At 37.5% G+C, this 19618-nt stretch overlaps 1 protein-coding gene across 1 annotated transcript in view; it reads left to right on the forward strand.

The window, feature by feature from the left end:
* The window catches only part of LOC127417628 (collagen alpha-1(XXIII) chain-like), a 239450-nt gene that overhangs the window by 194098 nt on the left and 25734 nt on the right, over positions 1-19618 (forward strand). The window contains exons 7-13 of the mRNA XM_051657677.1: positions 1108-1134; positions 3380-3406; positions 3930-3956; positions 7833-7904; positions 8222-8338; positions 19038-19064; positions 19145-19171. Of these exons, the coding sequence (XP_051513637.1) occupies positions 1108-1134; positions 3380-3406; positions 3930-3956; positions 7833-7904; positions 8222-8338; positions 19038-19064; positions 19145-19171 (324 nt within the window). The remainder of the gene's footprint in view (positions 1-1107; positions 1135-3379; positions 3407-3929; positions 3957-7832; positions 7905-8221; positions 8339-19037; positions 19065-19144; positions 19172-19618) is intronic.

A 19618-nucleotide genomic window follows, 5' to 3' on the forward strand; every position in this document is an offset into this window, starting at 1 on the left:
AAATAACTGATATTTTGAAAGCAAATGCTTGTCAGTGCATGTCATAATCAGCAATATGGACACAATGTGCATATTGGTTGTAAGTGGACATTTAATACTAATTTAATTAGTTTTTTATACTTTCTATAATATTTACTCTACATTATTGTGTATGTTAGAGTATTTTTATGTATTTCATAGTATTATATATTTGTAGAATATTTAAAGGAATGTTCCGGGTTCAATACAAGTTAAACTCAACCGACAGCGTTTGAGGCATAATGTTGATTACCACAAAAAAGCTAAAATCAAGGCTCCAGTGAGGCACTTACAATGGAAGTGAATGGGGCCAATTTTGAACATTAAAATACTTACATTTTCAAAAGTTTATCAATTCTTGACATAAACAATATGCGTGTAAACATGATTTTAGTGTGATAAAATCACTAACCTTTTCTGTATAAAGTTAAAGCCAATTTTACAACTTCATTACCATGACGATGTAATGTCAACAAACCCTAAAACCCTAAAATGACTGTAAAAATTATGATTTAAACAACTTTACAGCTCAAATAATACACAAGTTTTAACAGAATAATTAATGCAAGTGCTTTTATAAAATTATAAGCTTCACATTTCTGTGTTTTAACCCTCCAAAAATTGGCCCCCTTCACTTCCATTGTAAGTGCCTCACTGTAACCTTGTGTGATGAGGAGGAGGGCGTGGCGGGACCGTGATGGAGCACAGCCGGCACTGAATCAGCTGATCAGCGGGAGAGCGAGATAAGGGGCAGCTGGAGACGCCGGTTCAAGAGAGAGAGACGCACGCAGCCGCGTTGAATGTGTGTCTGTGTCCTTATGTTTTATGTTGTTTTAAGTTCATTTATATCATTAAAGTTTATGTTTACTTTTCAGCCAGTTCCCACCTCCTCCTTGCCGGCCCTTTAACTGTTACACCTTGATTTTTGCTTTTTTTATTATTATTGCAAAGGAGGGACGAGTCAAAATTAATTTTTGTGGTAATCAACATTATGCCACAAATGCTGTCGATTGAGCTTAACTTGTATTGAACCTGGAACTTTCCTTTAAATATCTTGTTGACTGCTGGTTTGTTGATGTTTATTTACAGGGTCCTCCTGGACCTAAAGGAAGCCAGGTAAATACAGTTTCAAATCTCTTCTTTTCAGTTAATGTTTATTTTTTTTGTCAGATAAGAGACTGATGTTTACCTGCTTCTTAGGTTTACAGAAGGTGAAGCTCTTACAACTGGAAGCCGTTAGTTCATACTGTGAAAATGAGGAATAATGGTTTTATTCTAGCATGGCATCATGGGGATTAAACTCCTATCTTCAGTTGTCATGCCATTTATCACCGTAGATATATGATCACACACATCACAAAGTGCCATTCACCATGTACGTCCATCCACAAATGAGATGGAAATAATGGATTACACACCTAAAAGAGAATTCATCATTCTTAGCTTGTTTTCTTCCAGATATCACTGCCTAAGGAAGCTCATTTGTCCAGTGTCACCTAAACCACTTAATCATCGAGGACTTTTGAAAGTCCACCTCCAAAAATCATTTATCTGTTGCTTCCAGTGAAAGACAGTTGTTGAGTTGTTTTAACTCACATGAAAGAAAAATAAGTCGAAAGAATTCAGTCATAGATCTTCTTCAGGTGTGGCCTGATTTGGGCATTATAAAAAGCATATAACTGACGTGCATTTTTGCCAAATGATTTTGGCTTGACTGTGGCTTGTCTTACAGTATGCATCACTGCAGTTTTCTGGTGAAATGAACACTAGAGGCACAACACAACCAAAACTTACAGTATATTCCCTTTCACACAAATCACAAGTAAAATTGCGGTTTTCATCTCATATATGTTTTTCTGACACAATCGGCTAGGTTTAGGTTTAAGGTTTAGGTCAGGGAGGTAATTTGTTTATTTAAAACTTGATAGAGAATTAACCTTAAAAACTTCATTTGATTGGGAGAACATTTTGATCACGTTTATTGCACCACACAGTGGATATTTCACCTCAGAACTGCCGCAATAAGGAAGGAACCTGTGATGAACCACGTAATATCATTTTGCAAAAATGTGTCTGTTATTGGCCACATTTAAATATCACGTGAACAACCTGTGGAAATTTTTTTTTTTTTTGATTTGAGCAAAAAATCAGGAATTGGGCATTTTGGGGCATTTTGGCTTGCGGTGTGAACATAGCCATAGATTCTGACTCTCCCCTTTCAATTCAACTCGTGCAATTTCACCCAAACCATTTTTTAAATGACTACGTTTACATGCACTTAAGAGAATGGTTTATTCCAGGGTGTTTGCAGAAAGTGGCATTCTGAAACGTCATGTAAACAAGAACGCTGATTTCCTTACGCTGTTTAAGGGATTAAGAGAAAGCGGTTTCACACACCCAGGTTTCTCCCAGAGAACTTGACTTATTGTGGCGTGGCCATGTAAAAACATAACCAGCGTTCATACAGGTTTTGAATAGTGAGCATGTGCGTTAACAGACCGGATAACAATCGCCATAGGATGGAGTCCAACAACAAGTCAGCATAGCGGAAAGAATTCAACATTTCTGGGAGTACAGTGGGGAAAAGAACATACACTATAAACTATACCCATTTATACACATCAGTGTAAAATATCGACTGTCCCTCACGTTTGCAAATGTGCTTGTACATTGGGGGAACCACTGAGTTTTACATGAGAGGGAAAATCCACTATTGCAGTGCAAATCCCCTGCAGGTCGTGATAGAAACAAACACAGCAGCAACTCTGAAATGTTTCGAAATAAAACGAAACAACAGAGAATAAAATAGCAAAGTCTTCCTCGGATCCAATGTTGGTTATTTACACAAGCATTGTGAGGAAATTACGTTGCTGTGGAGAAAGCTGCTTACTGACCAAGCCGCATGTATGCACAGCTCATGTAAATCCAAACACCGATTCCAAGCCTTAAGCAGCTTTCACGCAATGAGTGGCTTTCTGGTGTCCATGTAAACATGTTCAGTCAGCTGTATTTCCATCATATTCACAGACCTTTGATCATGTAATTTGCAAGTTATTGTAAGATCAAAGATTACATCTATATCTAGTGCAGATGGAATAAGGTACTGCCTCTATTTTTAGCTAAAAAAAGATGACGTTAGAAAATCTCTAAGATGAGGTACATGTGAACGTTAGAAGATATCAAGACACCAGAGACTCAAGTGATTGGTCTCAGTGAATGAATTATAAATGGTTCATTTGGTTCTTGGACATGTTTTTGCACTACACTCTGATCTTTGTGTTTTCCTTAGACCTTTGTCATGTCAATTTTAAATTTTTTGACAATCTTGTCTAATCAACGCACCCAACTCATTTATTTCCAGGGCCTGCCGGGACCAAAAGGAGATAAGGTACTTATTTTTGTCAATATTTTACACACACACAGAACAGAAGATTCACAGTAAGCAGATGTTTTCAGGTTTTTAAAAACAGCTCACATATTTCATTTGCATTGGCTGTTGTGTTCAAACATGTTTTAGAGCACGTCAACCATCAAATTAGAGCAACAAGAATCCCGTGGTAAATGAAGGCAGACTTGGAATACCCCTTTGCCTGATTCCAGTGAAAAAAACACAACAAAACAAAAACGTGTAGCCTTAGGATCACTTTTCTCCCATTTTAATGTTGCTCGTTTTCAGTAATTAGAGTGGAACAGTAATTAGTAACTGCCCTGCTTTCATTTATCTGCCCTCTTGTTGTGAATGGGATAAATCAGTGAATGCTGACAGGAAACTGTGTTTAAATAGGCTAATTGATCTTGTTAGTGGGTCAGAAATGTTTCAGTCATATCTAAAACCATCACGCAGAACATTATGTTTAACTGTAAACCAAAAATGTGGTGCTAATTTTATTTCTTGTTTGTGTCTGTTTAAGGGTGACCAGGGAGACACTGGGCCAAGGGTGAGTGCCTTCATATTTGTGTCACTCTGAATCCATATATCCCATTATAATCAGAACAGGATGTCACATGTGTCTGAATGGACGTTAAGTTATTATGCGTCATTAGTGATTTCTCTTGCTCTTTCTCACAAACAAATACGAACACTATCAAACAGTCAGATTACTCACATAATAAATAAAAAAACAACAGCAATGAGGGGATGAGGAGAGTTTTACACATAGAGAAATGGTGTGTGAGAGACCTCGTGTGCGAGCTGACCTAAGCATGCGAGCATGTGCTATACTTTTGGGCACAAAATTTCTGAAAATGTCCCCAGAAGTTTGCTAAATCTGAACAAACGTCCCTCTGGCGATGCCCTCAAAAGGAAAAACAGTACATAGACTAAATGATGTCTTTATTCTCTTCTAAAAATGTCAAAAGTTGTATTTTAGGGTTGGGGTTAGTCTGTCATAAATATAATTAGCGTTATTTAAGAACAATAGAAGTCAGTGGGAAGCCCCCATTTAGATAGCTAGCTCTGTGTGTGTGTGTGTGTGTGTGTGTGTGTGTGTGTGTGTGTGTGTGTGTGTGTGTGTGTGTGTGTGTGTGTGTGTGTGTGTGTGGTGCTGAGGAAGGCAAGCAGTGTGGGAAACCTCAGCCATCCCTCAGGTCACCATATCCCTGCTAACTGAACCCTCATGCTAACATGAACATGGTGTCTCTTTTCCTTTCTCTTTTTCTCTCTTTACTTTTTTACTTTCCTTTTTGCAACTCTTAGCCCGTTACTTGTCAGCCTATTGAAGCTAACATTACATTTTTAGCTATGTTACAGCCATGTTATAGTTTAGCTCAACTGTTATAGCATGGCATCAGCAATGCCAAATTCTTGCGTTTGATTCCCATGGAACACTCAGACTGATATAATCAGTCCTACCAGGAATTTTCTGGATAATTGCATCCCAAAATAACTACATTTTCTTCTACATTTCTCAAAATTTTTGATGCCATTTCAGTGTTTTTTGCTGTTTTGCAATGAAAGTTCACAAAAAAATAATTGTATACTTGTGTAATTTGTGTCAATGACGGTATAAGTTCAACTACTTGTAAATATTTTAAAGCATAATAACTGTATATGCAGTTAGCAAGGAAAATTTTTTTATAAATACACAAAATTACCATACATTTAAGAGGTGAAACCCACGATATGGTTAATTAAAGTTCAATGGAGGACGCTTAATTTTTTTAATATACTGTATATTAAATCTTCTGCATCTGACAATGCAAGTAAACTTTGGTTAAAATAGTAGACCTACAGTAAAACTGTTAACTAAAAACACTGATAATAGACTTGTTGCAAATTTTACATCACCTGATAGCAATCATTTAATCTAACTGTGATTATTTGAGGTTATGCAGTTATTGAGTACTTTAAATTCTTATCACAATTTACTAATTTTAAGCGAATATGTGACATGACAGGCTGATACAATGTATAAATTGAATGCATTGTTGCTTTGGATGAAAAGGTCTGCCGAATGTGTGGATAAAAATGTATTTACTCAGCCTCATGTTATTCCAAACCCATAGAAGAATATCTTGGCTACTCTTCCATATAATGAAAGTAAACAGGGACTGGGGCTGTCTAGCTCCAAAATGACAAAAAAGTAATTAAAGTAGTCCATACGACTTGTGCACTATATTTCAAGTATTCTTGCAATAGCTCTGTACAATGAGCAGGCTACATTTTAAGTAATTATTTACTGAGAATATTGTACTACAAAAGTTATAGGCCTATGAACTTCAAAAATGGTCTGTCAATGTCATTTGTTATCACCTCTTGTCGATAATGGCTACTTTTATGGTGCTTTTTTGTCATTTTTGGAGCTTGACAGAGCCAGTCCCCTTTTACTTTCATTATTTGGAAAAGAGTAGAATAAAAAATTGTGTTTTGTGTTCCACGGAAGTAAGAAAGTCATACACATATGAGACAAGGGTGAGGGTGAATAAATAATGACAGAATTTTCTGTTCCTTTACTTGTAGGTGAATAGCTGAAACTGCTGTACTTTTATTAGAGAGAGAACCATTTTTGCACTTTTTTTCTTTCTGTCTTCATCCTCGAGTCTATTCAGAGAGAGAGAGAGAGAGAGAGAGAGAGAGAGAGAGAGAGAGTCTGTCCTCACCTGGATGGTACCACTTGATAATATCTCTTGTAACAGGAACGACACATTTCTCTTTGCTTTTCAAATGGCGGTTTCCATTACTGCTGTCAGTACAATTCATCATTCTAAACGTGTGGTTTACAGACACAAGCAAACATAAATACCCGTGTGATTTTCAAAATAAAACATTGTTTTTGTCCAGTGCTATTTTAAAGTGGCAAAACTTAAAATTTTGGACTATTTGGTCATTTTTTATTTGGATCTCAGTTATATTTATACAGCCAGACACTTTGTCTTTTTTGGCCTGCTTTTAGAGCAAGTCAAAATTGTAAGTATCGCTTTTAATTTGCATTACATGGCATGGAGTTTAAATAAACAATTCTGCTCAAAGCCAATGAGAACCATTCCACTACCACAACCTCTTAATCTTGATAAATCAGATTAAGTTATGTGTTATGTATAAAATACAGGTGAGTATATAAGTGAGTATTTACATAACATATGGTATATGTATTTGATTTGATGCCACTTTGAAAGAATTCTGCTTTGGAAATGATCTGTACTGTATGTGTAAATATTGTCAATATTCAGTATTGCTGTATATCATTAAACAGTGTTTGGTTCCATTGTAAATGTAATTTCTAAATCCTGTAATTTAGTAAATTCAAGCATGTAATGTATTGCGAGAACATAAATAGACATACATAAAGCAGCCATGTGAGCTGATTGGCTAGTGGATTACATATTCAAAGGACCAGTGAGCTTCCACCATGTAGAGTTTCATGACTTAACTTAAAATCATGCATTACATGACATTGCCAAAATGTTGCGGACACACCCTTCTAATTAACAAGTTTTGGCTTGGCCCCTTTATTCCAGTGAAGACAAATCTCTCACTATACTTACATGCAATGACATTTTAAATAATTGCTTACTTCTTCGTGGCTACAGTTGTGGTGGAAAGGTTTGATAATGATAATGTTTTGTGCACAAAGTGCATGCAGCAGTGTCCATTAAGAAATGGTTTACTGAGTTTCGTGTGGAAGACCTTGACTGTTCTGAACAAAGTCCAAATCTCAGCCCCACTGGACACTTTTGGGATGAATTAGAACACAGACTGTGAGTCAGGCCCCATCACCCAAAATCAGTGCCGAACCATTTCTGTTAATCAGCCAAGTTGGCACAGTTATTGGCCAATGCTGATCATTTTCAAATAGCTAAATATTGGATAATGGGCTAATGAATCATTAGAAGGGTGTAACTTGGACCGAAGCTGAATCTGCCTCTAGTCCTTCTGTATTTATCCACAGCAAAATACTGCAAGTTGTTTCATATGTTTTGATAGTGAACTAGTATTATTGCACAGTCCAATAGCAGAGGAATGCTCTTTAAATGCTCTTTTCAATGACTACTCTGTGTATCTCTGCTCGTCTGTTCAACCTGTTCCTCTCGCAGGGCTCTGGCACTCACGCAGGTCTGCAAAGTAATCAGATTCTCGTTAAGGTGTGTCCCTTCTCTGCTGCCAAGCCTTGATTTCCAAGCAGCTCTGTGCTCCAGAAAGCCGTCGTCCACTTTCACCGCTGAGATGTTGCTCAGTTCTCTTCCCTGTTTCTTCTCTCTTTCTCTAACACAATCTGAGGCTTTCAGTTATACTTACTGTGTCCCCTTTGTCTTCTTTTCCTCCAATTGTTATTCTTGGATTCCTGTCTCTTTCTGCGGGCGACTTACGTGTACAGATGGTCTTTCCCCGATATGATCATGGCTACATCTCGGCTGATCAGCCCAGTTTTCAGAGGCGTATTCTGAAGGTAGCATGTGTGCAAGGCATGTGCTCTCTGCAGACGCTCCCCTAACACTTACTAAACCTTACTCTTCATCATTTTTAACTCTTTACTGTGGAATATGCTAATCCATGTGTGAAGGATCTGAAAATGGCATGTAGTGAATAAAATTGTGAAAAAATTGTGCCAATATACAAGCATAACAAACTGCACCCAAATAGTAAAAGTAACTGATGGCATGATCCTGTCACACATGATTTGGTAGAAAATACTTATGTTTGTGTCACTGCTTTCCTTTGATTGAGTCATTACCTCTACCTCACACGTCTGTATGTTTTTATCAGGGTGATCAAGGTCAGGCTGGCCCACCAGGACCTCCAGGCCCTCCTGGAGCACCCGGTCCAAGAGGGCCCCCAGGGAACACTGGAAAAGATGGTCCCCGTGGCCCACCGGGAGATCCAGTAAGACAGTTTTTGGTCACTTTACATGCTTTATCTGTTGTGTGTCTCCTAATTTAAAGTCAGCATGAAATCAGAATTGACCATGTTTACTTCTGTGGACTCATGGACTGACAAATAAAAAATTGTTGTAAGACTTTCGATTTAGCAAGTTAATTCAGTACAATTCATAATATAAAAATAACTGGTAAAAAAAGACAATACAATTAGTCATACCATGTTAATAAGTAATCTTTCTACAGACAGAGCAGTTCAAGCTTGAAGTGCCACCTTTTTGCGAGTCTTTGTCAGCAGGGGCAGTAAGCGCAACTCCAGTTGTACAGGCAACAAACCGACATCTGATCAAAGACAGCTGGACAGAACAGAGTGCAGGGGTCTTGAGACATGTTTATTTTAATTTTATTTTAAACTACTTTTAACTTGACACAATGTCCTAAAACACAGCTATTATGGCTAGAGATGCTGGAAACCAGTGAAACGTGATGCAACCACAGTGAGACACAAGAACGTGTCCTGTGAGAACATCTACAGTACCGCAGACTGATTAAATCAATTATAAATTGAATCACTGTGGACTGTAAGCCAGTGATAGGCTTATGTTCAGTGATATAGAAATAAAACAAACAATATATTGACTTTTAAAGCCACTTTTTGTATTGTTTTATCAACGCTTTTCTCATCTGCCACAATAATCTGATGTCTTTGAATGATCTGATATTATTATATTAATTTATAAATAAATATAAAATAATAATTTATAATATTATATATTGAATTGTCTTTATTTGGGGGCCTTTATTAGCAAATATTGTTATATACAATTAATAGTGATTCATTTGATTAATTAATCAGCATATCATGTAATCAATTCAATTAATAATTAAAATCTTTTGACTGCCCTTATTTCATGTCTACAAGCAGGGGCACTTTAAGGTACCTCTGGGCCCATGGGTTCGCTGTTTCACAAATACCCCCTTCCAGTTGTCAACAACTGGTGCTGAAAGAGTTTAGATGCGCTCCTCCCACAAACATGGATAGGGGAAAATGGGGTGGCGGACACCACAAACTTGGCTTCATGGGAGTTGTGGGCCCTTGGGCTTTAGCCCGTGTAAGCCCATGCGTTAATGCACCCCTGTCTACAAGGAGTGTCATTTGTTATTTAATACACTTAAACATGCAGAATACAGAACGAGAGAGAGAGAGCACCTGAAATATTACGAGCATATATGAAAATATTGATAAAACAAAGCACTAGGTTTAATTAGATGCAAACCTCTGATTGGCGATCATATCGAGCCTTGTTGCTACACTACCCAATGTTTGCGACAGTACCGTATTAGCTAGCTTTGTGTGTTAGTTAATGTGACTAAGCTTTGAGAATGTGTTCTTCCTGAAGTTTCAGCTTCTGAGGGCACAACCAATTGTAAGCACATATGGCACATGTTTCGGGGTTTACACGGAACTACATAATCGAATTCTATGATAAGGGTCCGATCGATCATGACACACGGGGAGATGTGATGCAGATGTAATAAAACCATACAAATAAAACACAAATTCTTCCTTTAAGATATTAATAATTAAGGTTAAAAGACTCGATTTTTAAATATTCTCGATTTGTCGAGTCGAGTCATGTCTGAAGTCATTTTAGGTCGAGTCTGGAGTTGAGTCTGAAGTACAGTACTGTGCAAAAGTTTTAGTCACTTGTGAAAAATGTTGCATAGTGAGGATGTCTTCAAAAATAATGAAATAAATAGTTTTCATTTACCACTTAATGTCATACAAAGTCCAGTAAACATAAAAAAGCTAAATCAATATTCGGTGTGACCACCTTTGCCTTTAAAACAGCACCAATTCTCTTAGGTACACATGGACACAGTTTTTCTTGGTTGTTGGCAGATAGGATGTTCCAAGCTTTTTGGAGAATTCGCCACAGTTCTTCTATCTATTTAGGCTGTCTCAATTGCTTCTGTCTATATATGTAATCTCAGACTGACACGATGTTCAGTGGGGGGCTCTGTGGGGGCCATGACATCTGTTGCAGGGCTCCCTGTTCTTCTATTCTAATCTTTTCTATTTGCAAAAGTAATGTTTGGGAGTCTAACATTTATATTTCCTATTGACACACTCAAGCTGAAGATATAAATAACCATCTGAAGACAAATGCTTTTGTGAAACATCTTATGTGCCTAAGACTTTTGCACAGTACTGTATATTAAAATGTGACTCGAGTGCTCTAACTCGAGTCCCCATCTCTGCTGTAACCTAGAAGATAAGCATTTGATGTTTGAAGATGTACAGGTTGAAACATAGGCACCATCTATAGGGGGGCATTGGACCCCCCCCCCCCAAATAAAAGTAGGGGGGCATTGCCAAATCATGAGCCAGACACTGGCGGCAGTAAAGTTTGCTGCGATGACAATGCCCAAACCAGTGACACGGATGAGGATGACAGCAGTACTCAAATCACTGCTAAAAGAGGGCGGATGGAGCATGACACCGGTTCAACTCGACGCTTCAAGGTTAAGTGGATGGAAAGACTTTGGCTAACATTCGACCAGCTAATGGGAAAAGCACTATGTAAAATATGCCAGACCTGTGCTGAGTATAAACTGTTAACATTTTCGACAAAGAGAGAAAGCATGTTCATATCTGATGGATTTTAGAATTGGAAAAAGGACCTGAAAAGTTTAGAGCCCATGAAAAATCATAGTGCCACAGGGAGGCAACATCTAAATATGTAAGTGTCATGCGAGGGGTTAATGTAATTCAGAATCTTTCTGATCAGAAAGTGAAGGACACGTCCCAAGCTAGGGATGCATTTCTTGCAATAGTCACTTTGTTGTAGTTGCTCGCCAGGCAGGGTCAAGCAATCCGCAGACATGGCGACATTGATTCTAACTTCACACAACTGATAAAACTATGCTCTTTGGACAACGAGTCTCTCACCAGGTGGCTTAAAAGGAAAGACAAGTTCAAATACCTATCGCATGATGTTCATAATGAAATAATCAAAATGCTTGCTTTTGATGTTCTACATCAAATTATTGCGGACATCCGTCAGGCAAGGCTGTTCACTATAATAGTGGATGAGACTGCAGACATTGCTTAAAGTGAGCAGATGAGCATCTGTCTTAGGTACGTTGACCAAGATCTAAGGAGTGTTCAGGATTTGGTGGGATTTTATGAAGTTGAGTGCACCTCTGCTGCCACTTTGTTTGCTGTCTTAAATGATGCTTTATCCAGACTGGGCTTGGCATGGTCTGATAGTAGAGGCCAGTGTTATGACGGGGCCGCAAACATGTCTGGGTGCACCTCTGGGTTACAAGCCCACGTGAGAGATATTCAGGAAGATGTCAAGTTTATGCATTGCAATGCCCACAAAATGAACCTTGCTTTTCAAGACACACAAAAGACATGCAATCTTTTCAAGACATGCAAAATAAAAGCCATGCAGAGATATTAATTTAGTAAAGGATCTGATAAACATGATTAGGGAGTCATCAAAAAGACTTGCATGGTTTAACTCCTTCCACACAGGTGGACAAAGCCTGTGCCTGCTGTTCCCCACTCATTGAACAATGCGAGTTTGCAGTGTTAACTCTGTGCCTCAAAACTATGACAGTTTGATGCATTATTTGAGAGATTTTGCAGAAAAACAAACGAGAACATCGGTACTAAAAGTAGCATTTTTTGTAAACAAATGGAGAAGTTTTCCTTTTATTTCACGTTACACCTGCTAGTGGATGTAGTGGGACCAATGGAAGAAATTAATGCAGTCTTCCAGAGCCTGAAGCTGTCTCTCTCTGATGTGAAAAAGAACACTGATGTTCTGTCAAGCCAATTGATTTCTAAGCGCAGTGTGCTTTCACTTGTTCTTTGAAAGAGTAGTGCAGGGTGCACATGATTTCCTCACTGTAGGTGACCCCACACTGCCCAGGACACAGTGACTTATACCCCCACGTAGATTTCATGATGGGCCCACTGAGGCTACAAAATTCTCTGAGGCAAAGGATTACTTTCAGAACCTGTGTTTAGAGGTACTTGACAACTGCGCCACTTGTGTAAGTCAAAGATTCACATACGAAATATTTAAACATGTCGAAAACACAGAGAGCATGGTGGTGGCTAAAATAAATGGAAGGACCACTGCCCTTGAATCAGCAGACACTATGATCTCTGGTAAGGGTGTTGGCATGGCTCGGTTGGATTTGTAAATTCATATGCTTGGTGACATATGCAAAGTGCGCAATATCACCATCCGCTCAATGCATGACATCAGGGAGCTTTCAAACACGAATCTGAGTTAAGAGAACTTTTAGCAAGCCACTGAAATTTATTAAGTGGTTTTTACATGTTGCACAACATGCTCGGCAGAACGATCATTTAGTGGTTTGTGAAGACTAAAGACCATTTTGAGGACCACCACAACCCTAAACCATCTTGCCATTCTGCACACACACAAGGAGAGAACAGATCAAGTTGACGTAAAGAGTGTCATCAATGAGTTCATAGACCACAGTGAACATAGGAGTACATTTGCCAACTTTTAAGATAGGCCCAAGTTTTAATGAAAAATGCTTGAGTTACATTGATATCAGATATCCACTTAAATGCCGATTGACCTAACTGTTGCTCATTTAATCATTTCACTGTATGATACAATGTTGCTCTCTATGTACGACAGGGTTTTAAAAAGTGATAACCGCTGTCTCATCTGTTGGCCATTTACTGAATTGCAAACTCTGATCTCAGGATGTACTGTACTGTCAGTGGTGGAAGCTGTTAAATAAGGCCACATAGTAATATTTTATTGATTGTGCATTTTTATTTTTATTTTTTTGCTTTTTTTAACCCCCCAATATTTGACATAAGTCAGCACCCATGGATGGAAATATCAGCATCATATGCTATATTCATATCATCTGAAGTTGTTGTTATACAGCAATATGTGGTTTGCAACAGTTACAGGTTGTACCTTCAAGGTTAAAGGCATTAGTAGTGCTTCGCTCTAGCCTCTGTCATCTGAGGTGTGAGTTTTGTTCAGACAGAGGTGATTGAGAGAGAGAGGTTAAAGGGATGAGGACAAATGCAGTTCATCAAGTCCCCAGCCGGGTGTTTGAAAACCACAGCACATGCCAGTGCACTGCGGCTCACCTAAAGCTAACCAAATATAGATTTTAAGACTTGAGGCTCATCTGGTTTTGGTAAGACATGGCCACAGTGTTTTCTTGACGAACTCGGTCATTCCTGAATGCCCCGTAAGAAATATGGCTTAAGTTCAAATTCAGGAACAGTTCTCTCAAGCCCCTGAATTCACAATGTTTCTTGTCTTAGGTTCCTTCAAATAAAGTTTATCCCTCTAAATTAATCTTTTCATAAAGACAGTTACAGACTGATCACACTGTTAATTCAGCGACAGGAGGTAGGTCAGTTCTTCTGCTGACATCGGTTTGTGCTTTGCAAAATTTGAATCGCTGTCCCAAGTGGCCGAAGCTGGAATTGTTGTTGGATGTATGGGCATTACCTCTATTGACGTGTTTTTCGCTTGCAAAACCCACTTTGTTAAGAAGCACAGCATGAAGGGAGGACATTGAAATTGATGCCTCATGGTGCTGCAATCAGAGTGTGTGTGTGGAGTGGAGCGGCAACAATTTCCCTTCTGTGCTCAAAGCATTCTTTAATCACTCCGCTCTAGCTCCACTCCGGTTTGTCCATTTCCCGCTCCTCGCTCGCTCTGCACTCCTGGATTAGAGAAACCCCGCTCCGTGTTCGCTCCATGGCAAAATTAGAGCCTAACTACCACTCCACTGTAAAGTTATTTCAGTATGCTTTTAAATATCACAACCTTCCATGCAGAAGATGTATTATGTGAAAAATAAATACACAGTGCGTTATTGGAACACTAACAGTAGCCCAAGACTAAATTAAATTATATTTATAGCTTATTTTTGAAACATGTCGGCAGCATTCTCTGGTTTTGATCAATTAAATAAATTACTAGACGAACAAAAAAATAATGTAAATTAAAAATATAAATTACCAAAAAAAAAAAAAAAAAGACCAGAATGAAAACAAAACATTAAATTGAATCAAATTAATAAATTATCAAACAAAAAAACAAACAAACAAACAAACAAACAAAAAAACATTATAAAGCCTAAGTATTATTGCCTATTATTTTCTATTATTACACTTCTTTTAATTGACCTTGCCCTATAATTCTGTGAATGAAAAAATTACATTCTCAGAATGTTCTGCACTTTTTTTAATCAAAACTGGATAAGACTATTAAAACTTTATGTCTAATGCAGAGTTCACTTTTAGAAATACTAGCTTTTGAATTTTTTAAAGATTTTAAATGTACCTCTTTCTGTTCGCATTTGCGGAGCTTCTTCATCTGCAAATGTATAATGCATAAATTTGCCTATGGCACTAAAATAAATTGAGATGGCAATCAATTAAAGTCAAACTACGCAATATTAACATACTGATTAGTTCAGTTAGTGTTTTAGGTCTATATATATATATATATATATATAGGTTTATATAGGTTTTAGGTTTGTATATACACTACCTTTTTTGAAACACTTGACTGAAATATTTCTCATGATCTTAAAAATCTTTTGATCTGAAGGCGTATGCTTAAATGTTTGAAATTAGTTTTGTAGACAAAAATATAATTGTGCCACCATATTAATTTATTTCATTATAAAACTAAAATTGAATTAAAAAAAAAAAGTTTTTGAAATTGATGACTTGGACCAAATAATTAAGAAAAGCAGCCAATAAGTGCCCAACATAGATGAGAACTCCTTCAATACTGTTTAAAAAGCATCCCAGGGTGATACCTCAAGAAGTTGGTTGAGAAAATGTCAAGAGTACATTTCTGCAAATTCTAGGCAAAGGGTGACTACTATGAAGATGCTAAAATATAACACAGTTTTGATTTATTTTGGATTTTGTTTAGTCACAACATAATTCCCATAGTTCCATTTAAATGTGAAAAAAAATTATAATAAAGAATGAGCAAGTGTTTCAAAACTTTTGACCGGTAGTGTGTGTGTGTGTGTGTGTGTGTGTGTGTGTATATATATATATATATATATATATATATATATATATATATATATATATATATATATATATATATATATATATATATACAGTTGCAATCGAAATTCAACCCCCCCAAGACAGTAAGGATTTACAAAGGTAAGCTTTTCTGATGACCCAGAATTTTTTAATTTTACATCTATATCAGTTGAGTGACACATTCAAAGTCATAGTGTGAATATATAACCTAATGTTTGTAAATAGCAGGATTATTGTTTTAAATACAGCCATGTCATAATTATTCAATCCCTATTGCATGTAGCTGTTTCTTAAATATGTAAGGCTACACAAGTAATTGTTTTAAAACTAAATCAAGTCATCAATCTGCAATGGCACTTATTTAAGTTTTAAAATGTAAGTTTAGCGTTGTAAGCAAAAATGTATTTCTATGCAAAAAATGCAATTAAAAATAAGCTGTCTCAAAAGCTAATAGAGGAGATTATTTCATTACACAAGAAAGGTCATGGCTAAAAGTACATTTCCAAGGCACTTCAATTTCCAGTAGACAAAGTTGGCAGCACCATTCATACATTTTTTAAATATGGTACAACAGCAACCTTCTTGGGGTGTGGAAGAAAGCAAAACTTCACCAAGGGAAATGTTGACTTATATTCAAAAAGTAATTCAAGAAGTAATAGGAAAGAAGTAGGAAAGACCTGTGGAGTCCTGGAAGAAGGTTTTATAGACGTATGACACTAAACTGAAAATGAGTTTTAGACCCATGGGTCAGCAGTATGTCTGGAGTAAGATGACAAGGTGATGACAAGAATGACACCATCCCCACAGTCAAGCATGGAGGTGGGTCAGTCCTGTTATGGGGGTGTTTTGCGGCTGCAGGAAACGGCTATCCTGACTATGTGACTGACACCATGGATTCTTTCAGGTATCAGGCCATTTTGGCATGAAAAATGTGATGCCTTCAGTGTGTAAATTGAAGCTCGTGATCACTGGACTTTCCAGCAAGACAGTAACACCAAGGATACATCCAAGTTGTCCAAAATCTGGTTCAGGGATTGGTCTTGGAATGTCCTTAAATGGCCCTTTCAGTCCATCATTAAAATCCCATTGCAAACCTTTGTTGGGATTTCAAGGAAGCAGTGGCAGCACAGAAACCAAAGAATGTCAATGAACTGGAAGCTTTTGCTCATGAGAAATGTGTACAAATTATAATAGAGAGGTGTCCGAAGCCTGAGAACACTTACCTGAAACATTTATTTGCTGTTATTAAGGATAAAGGATGCTTCACAAATGATTGACTTTGGGGGTTGAATATTTTTGACATGACATTTGTGGAGAGAATTAGTTATTTTTTATTTTAATATTTGGGTAAACTGAACTCCTTGTTCTCAAAATCACTCAAATGTGTATTAAAAACTTACTTTGACTGTTTACTGAGGTTTTAGTTGATGTGTTTTAATTCACATCACCAGAATGTATTGCTGGTCAGGGGGGTTGAATAATTTTGATTGCAACTGTATGTATGTATGTATATATATATATATATATATATATATATATATATATATAATGTATGTATTACTGACCTTTAGATTTTCTCTCAACATGTGAATGGATTATCATCTTGTTTTCTGGACACGTCTTTTAGGATTTCACAGCAAACCTTTGATCGTGACAATCACCTCTCCACTCGTGTTCTCCTTTGTCATCCCGTCATTAATTTTCAATATACGCCAGTTAATGTAGGAATAAAGAGAGGAGACATGAGCATTACCTCAACACGGAAAGCGAAAGTAACCTTCGCACTGGAGGTCAAACATTATCAAGTGCCACAAGATTTTAAATTTGTATTTTTTATCTTTTTTTATCACATTCTTCCTGGTTATATCAGAAATTCCATCTTTTCTTCATGCCAGTGTTTAACACTGCTTAACATGTGGTGAATTATTGCATTAAGGGCCATTAACAGGTGTTGTGCTCCTGATGGAGCATTAGCGGAGCATTAATGACGCTACAATTTTTAAAAAACCTGCTCCTCGCTCCAGGCAAAATCATGCCGCTCCACTCCACTCCACATACTCTGAAATTCCAAAATATAACAGAGGAATTCGATCTACCAGACTCATATCCATCAAAAAAGCGACTTAAATCGGCTGTTTGGCAGCATTTATATGACTGACTGAAGACAACAGATGTAAAACAAGCAGACAGAAGTCATAGAAAGATAAATGTGAATTTTAGTCATGATCGGACTTTAAATTGCCTGCTGTAAGCAATGTTCCCTTTATTATTCATAGTACACAGGTTTATTTGTAAAGTGTTGTGGACAGTATTTAGAGTCTGTTGCAGATTCTTTTTTTTGTTCTTTTTTTTTTTTTTATCCCCTTTTCTCCCAGTTTGGAATGCCCAATTCCCACTACTTAGTAGGTCTTTGTGGTGGTGCGGTTACTCACCTCAATCCGGGTGGTGGAGGACAAGTCTCAGTTGCCTCCACTTTTGAGACAGTCAGTCTGCACATCTTATCACGTGGCTCGCTGTGCATGACACCGCAGAGACTCACAGCATGTGGAGACTCATGCTACTCTCCACGATCCACGCACAACTTACCACGCGCCCCATTGAGAGCGAGAACCACTAATCGCGACCACGAGGAGGTTACTCCATGTGACTCTACCCTCCCTAGCAACCGGACCAATTTGTTTGCTTAGGAGACCTGGCTGGAGTCGCTCAGCACACCCTGAATTCACACTCGCGACTCCAGGGGTGGTAGTCAGTGTCAATACTCGCTGAGATACCCAGACCCCTGTTGCTGATTCTTTATGTTGAGGTGTCTGACAGAACATCGGATTGCTTTGATAAACTGATGCAGAAGAAAAAAAAACTGTTTAATGCCGTGAACTACATGTTGTGCACCCACAATAATCTTACATTTATGCAATTTTGAAGCACTCCGTTTACACTTAAGGACATCACTCTGCTCGGGATGTGCATAAACATTGTTGTGCTCTAGATTGGAGTGTCTCTTATTACCTCCTTTGTGTGGGTGTTTATCGGTTTTCTTATTATATGGCTTCCCTTAGTGTCCACATATCCCCCAGAAATACATCCACTTAGACATTTAGACAGTTGTTATATGATATGCATTTTTTGCATCAGTGCTGTTGCATAATAAGAAAATGTGCAAATAATTGTAAAACGGGTTAACCACAATTTTTTTTCTCAGAATCAACTGCCAAAAACTCACACTGTGGCTTTATTTGTCTGTGCATTAATTTGAACTGTTATTATGCATTGTGTAATGTGTTACACCCCCCGCCCCCATTTGGTCCCCCTCAATGTTCAGACCAAATCTACGCCATTGAGTCTCACATTAGACGATTAAGTAAAAGTAGCCTTTACAAACCTTATCCATTCAAATGTGGATTTTTGCTGGATTATTTTGAGAATTTAAATTGAATTTAAATAAAAGCCCTACTTAGGATCTTTTATTTTGATAGAATATATGTAAAAAACAATTAAAAAAAAATAAATAAAAGGTCCTTATGAAGAAATAAGGCAACATTTTGACCAGAACAGTAAATTCACATTGAAAATCTCTCTCTCTCTCTCTCTTTCTCTGTCTCTCTAGGGTGTCGCTGGTCAAGATGGAATGGAGGCAAGTGATCATTTCTTCATTGCATAGAAAATATATTGTTGTATTTTATTGTCAATCAAGCATGTTTTCTTTCTCCACAGGGACAACAAGGCTTACCAGGAAAGCCGGTGAGATAAGATGTTTTTTGTCTTTCTCTCGCAATGTTTTTAAAAGGACAAAATTCTTTCCTCTTTGCATAAATAGGAACAGTACATGTATGGCTTCGCTCTTTGTGTTTGTGAGAACTGTAACCATAAACGACTGATTCTGAGGTCTGGTTGCACTGACATACTGTATGATGATTTGAATCAGTTTGTGTCTTTTACACTGGAATAACTTTTGATGTGTAAAAAGTCTTTTGTTTTTGTAAATCTGTTTAAAGATGTGGAGGGGTGTTCGATGTAAAGTACTGTATGCATTCGATTGTTGTGTGTAATCGGGGTATGGTGCTGCATTGACCGTAAATCATGTAAATTAAAATGTTTTCTTGTTTTTATTTGTCTCAGTCTTAACAGAAACAGGTGCATGCATGTGTATGTTTGTGTACAGTGCATCCGGAAAGAATTCACAGCGCT

This window comes from Myxocyprinus asiaticus, chromosome 27 (assembly GCF_019703515.2).
Source record: "Myxocyprinus asiaticus isolate MX2 ecotype Aquarium Trade chromosome 27, UBuf_Myxa_2, whole genome shotgun sequence".
Taxonomy (NCBI): Eukaryota; Metazoa; Chordata; class Actinopteri; order Cypriniformes; family Catostomidae; genus Myxocyprinus; species Myxocyprinus asiaticus.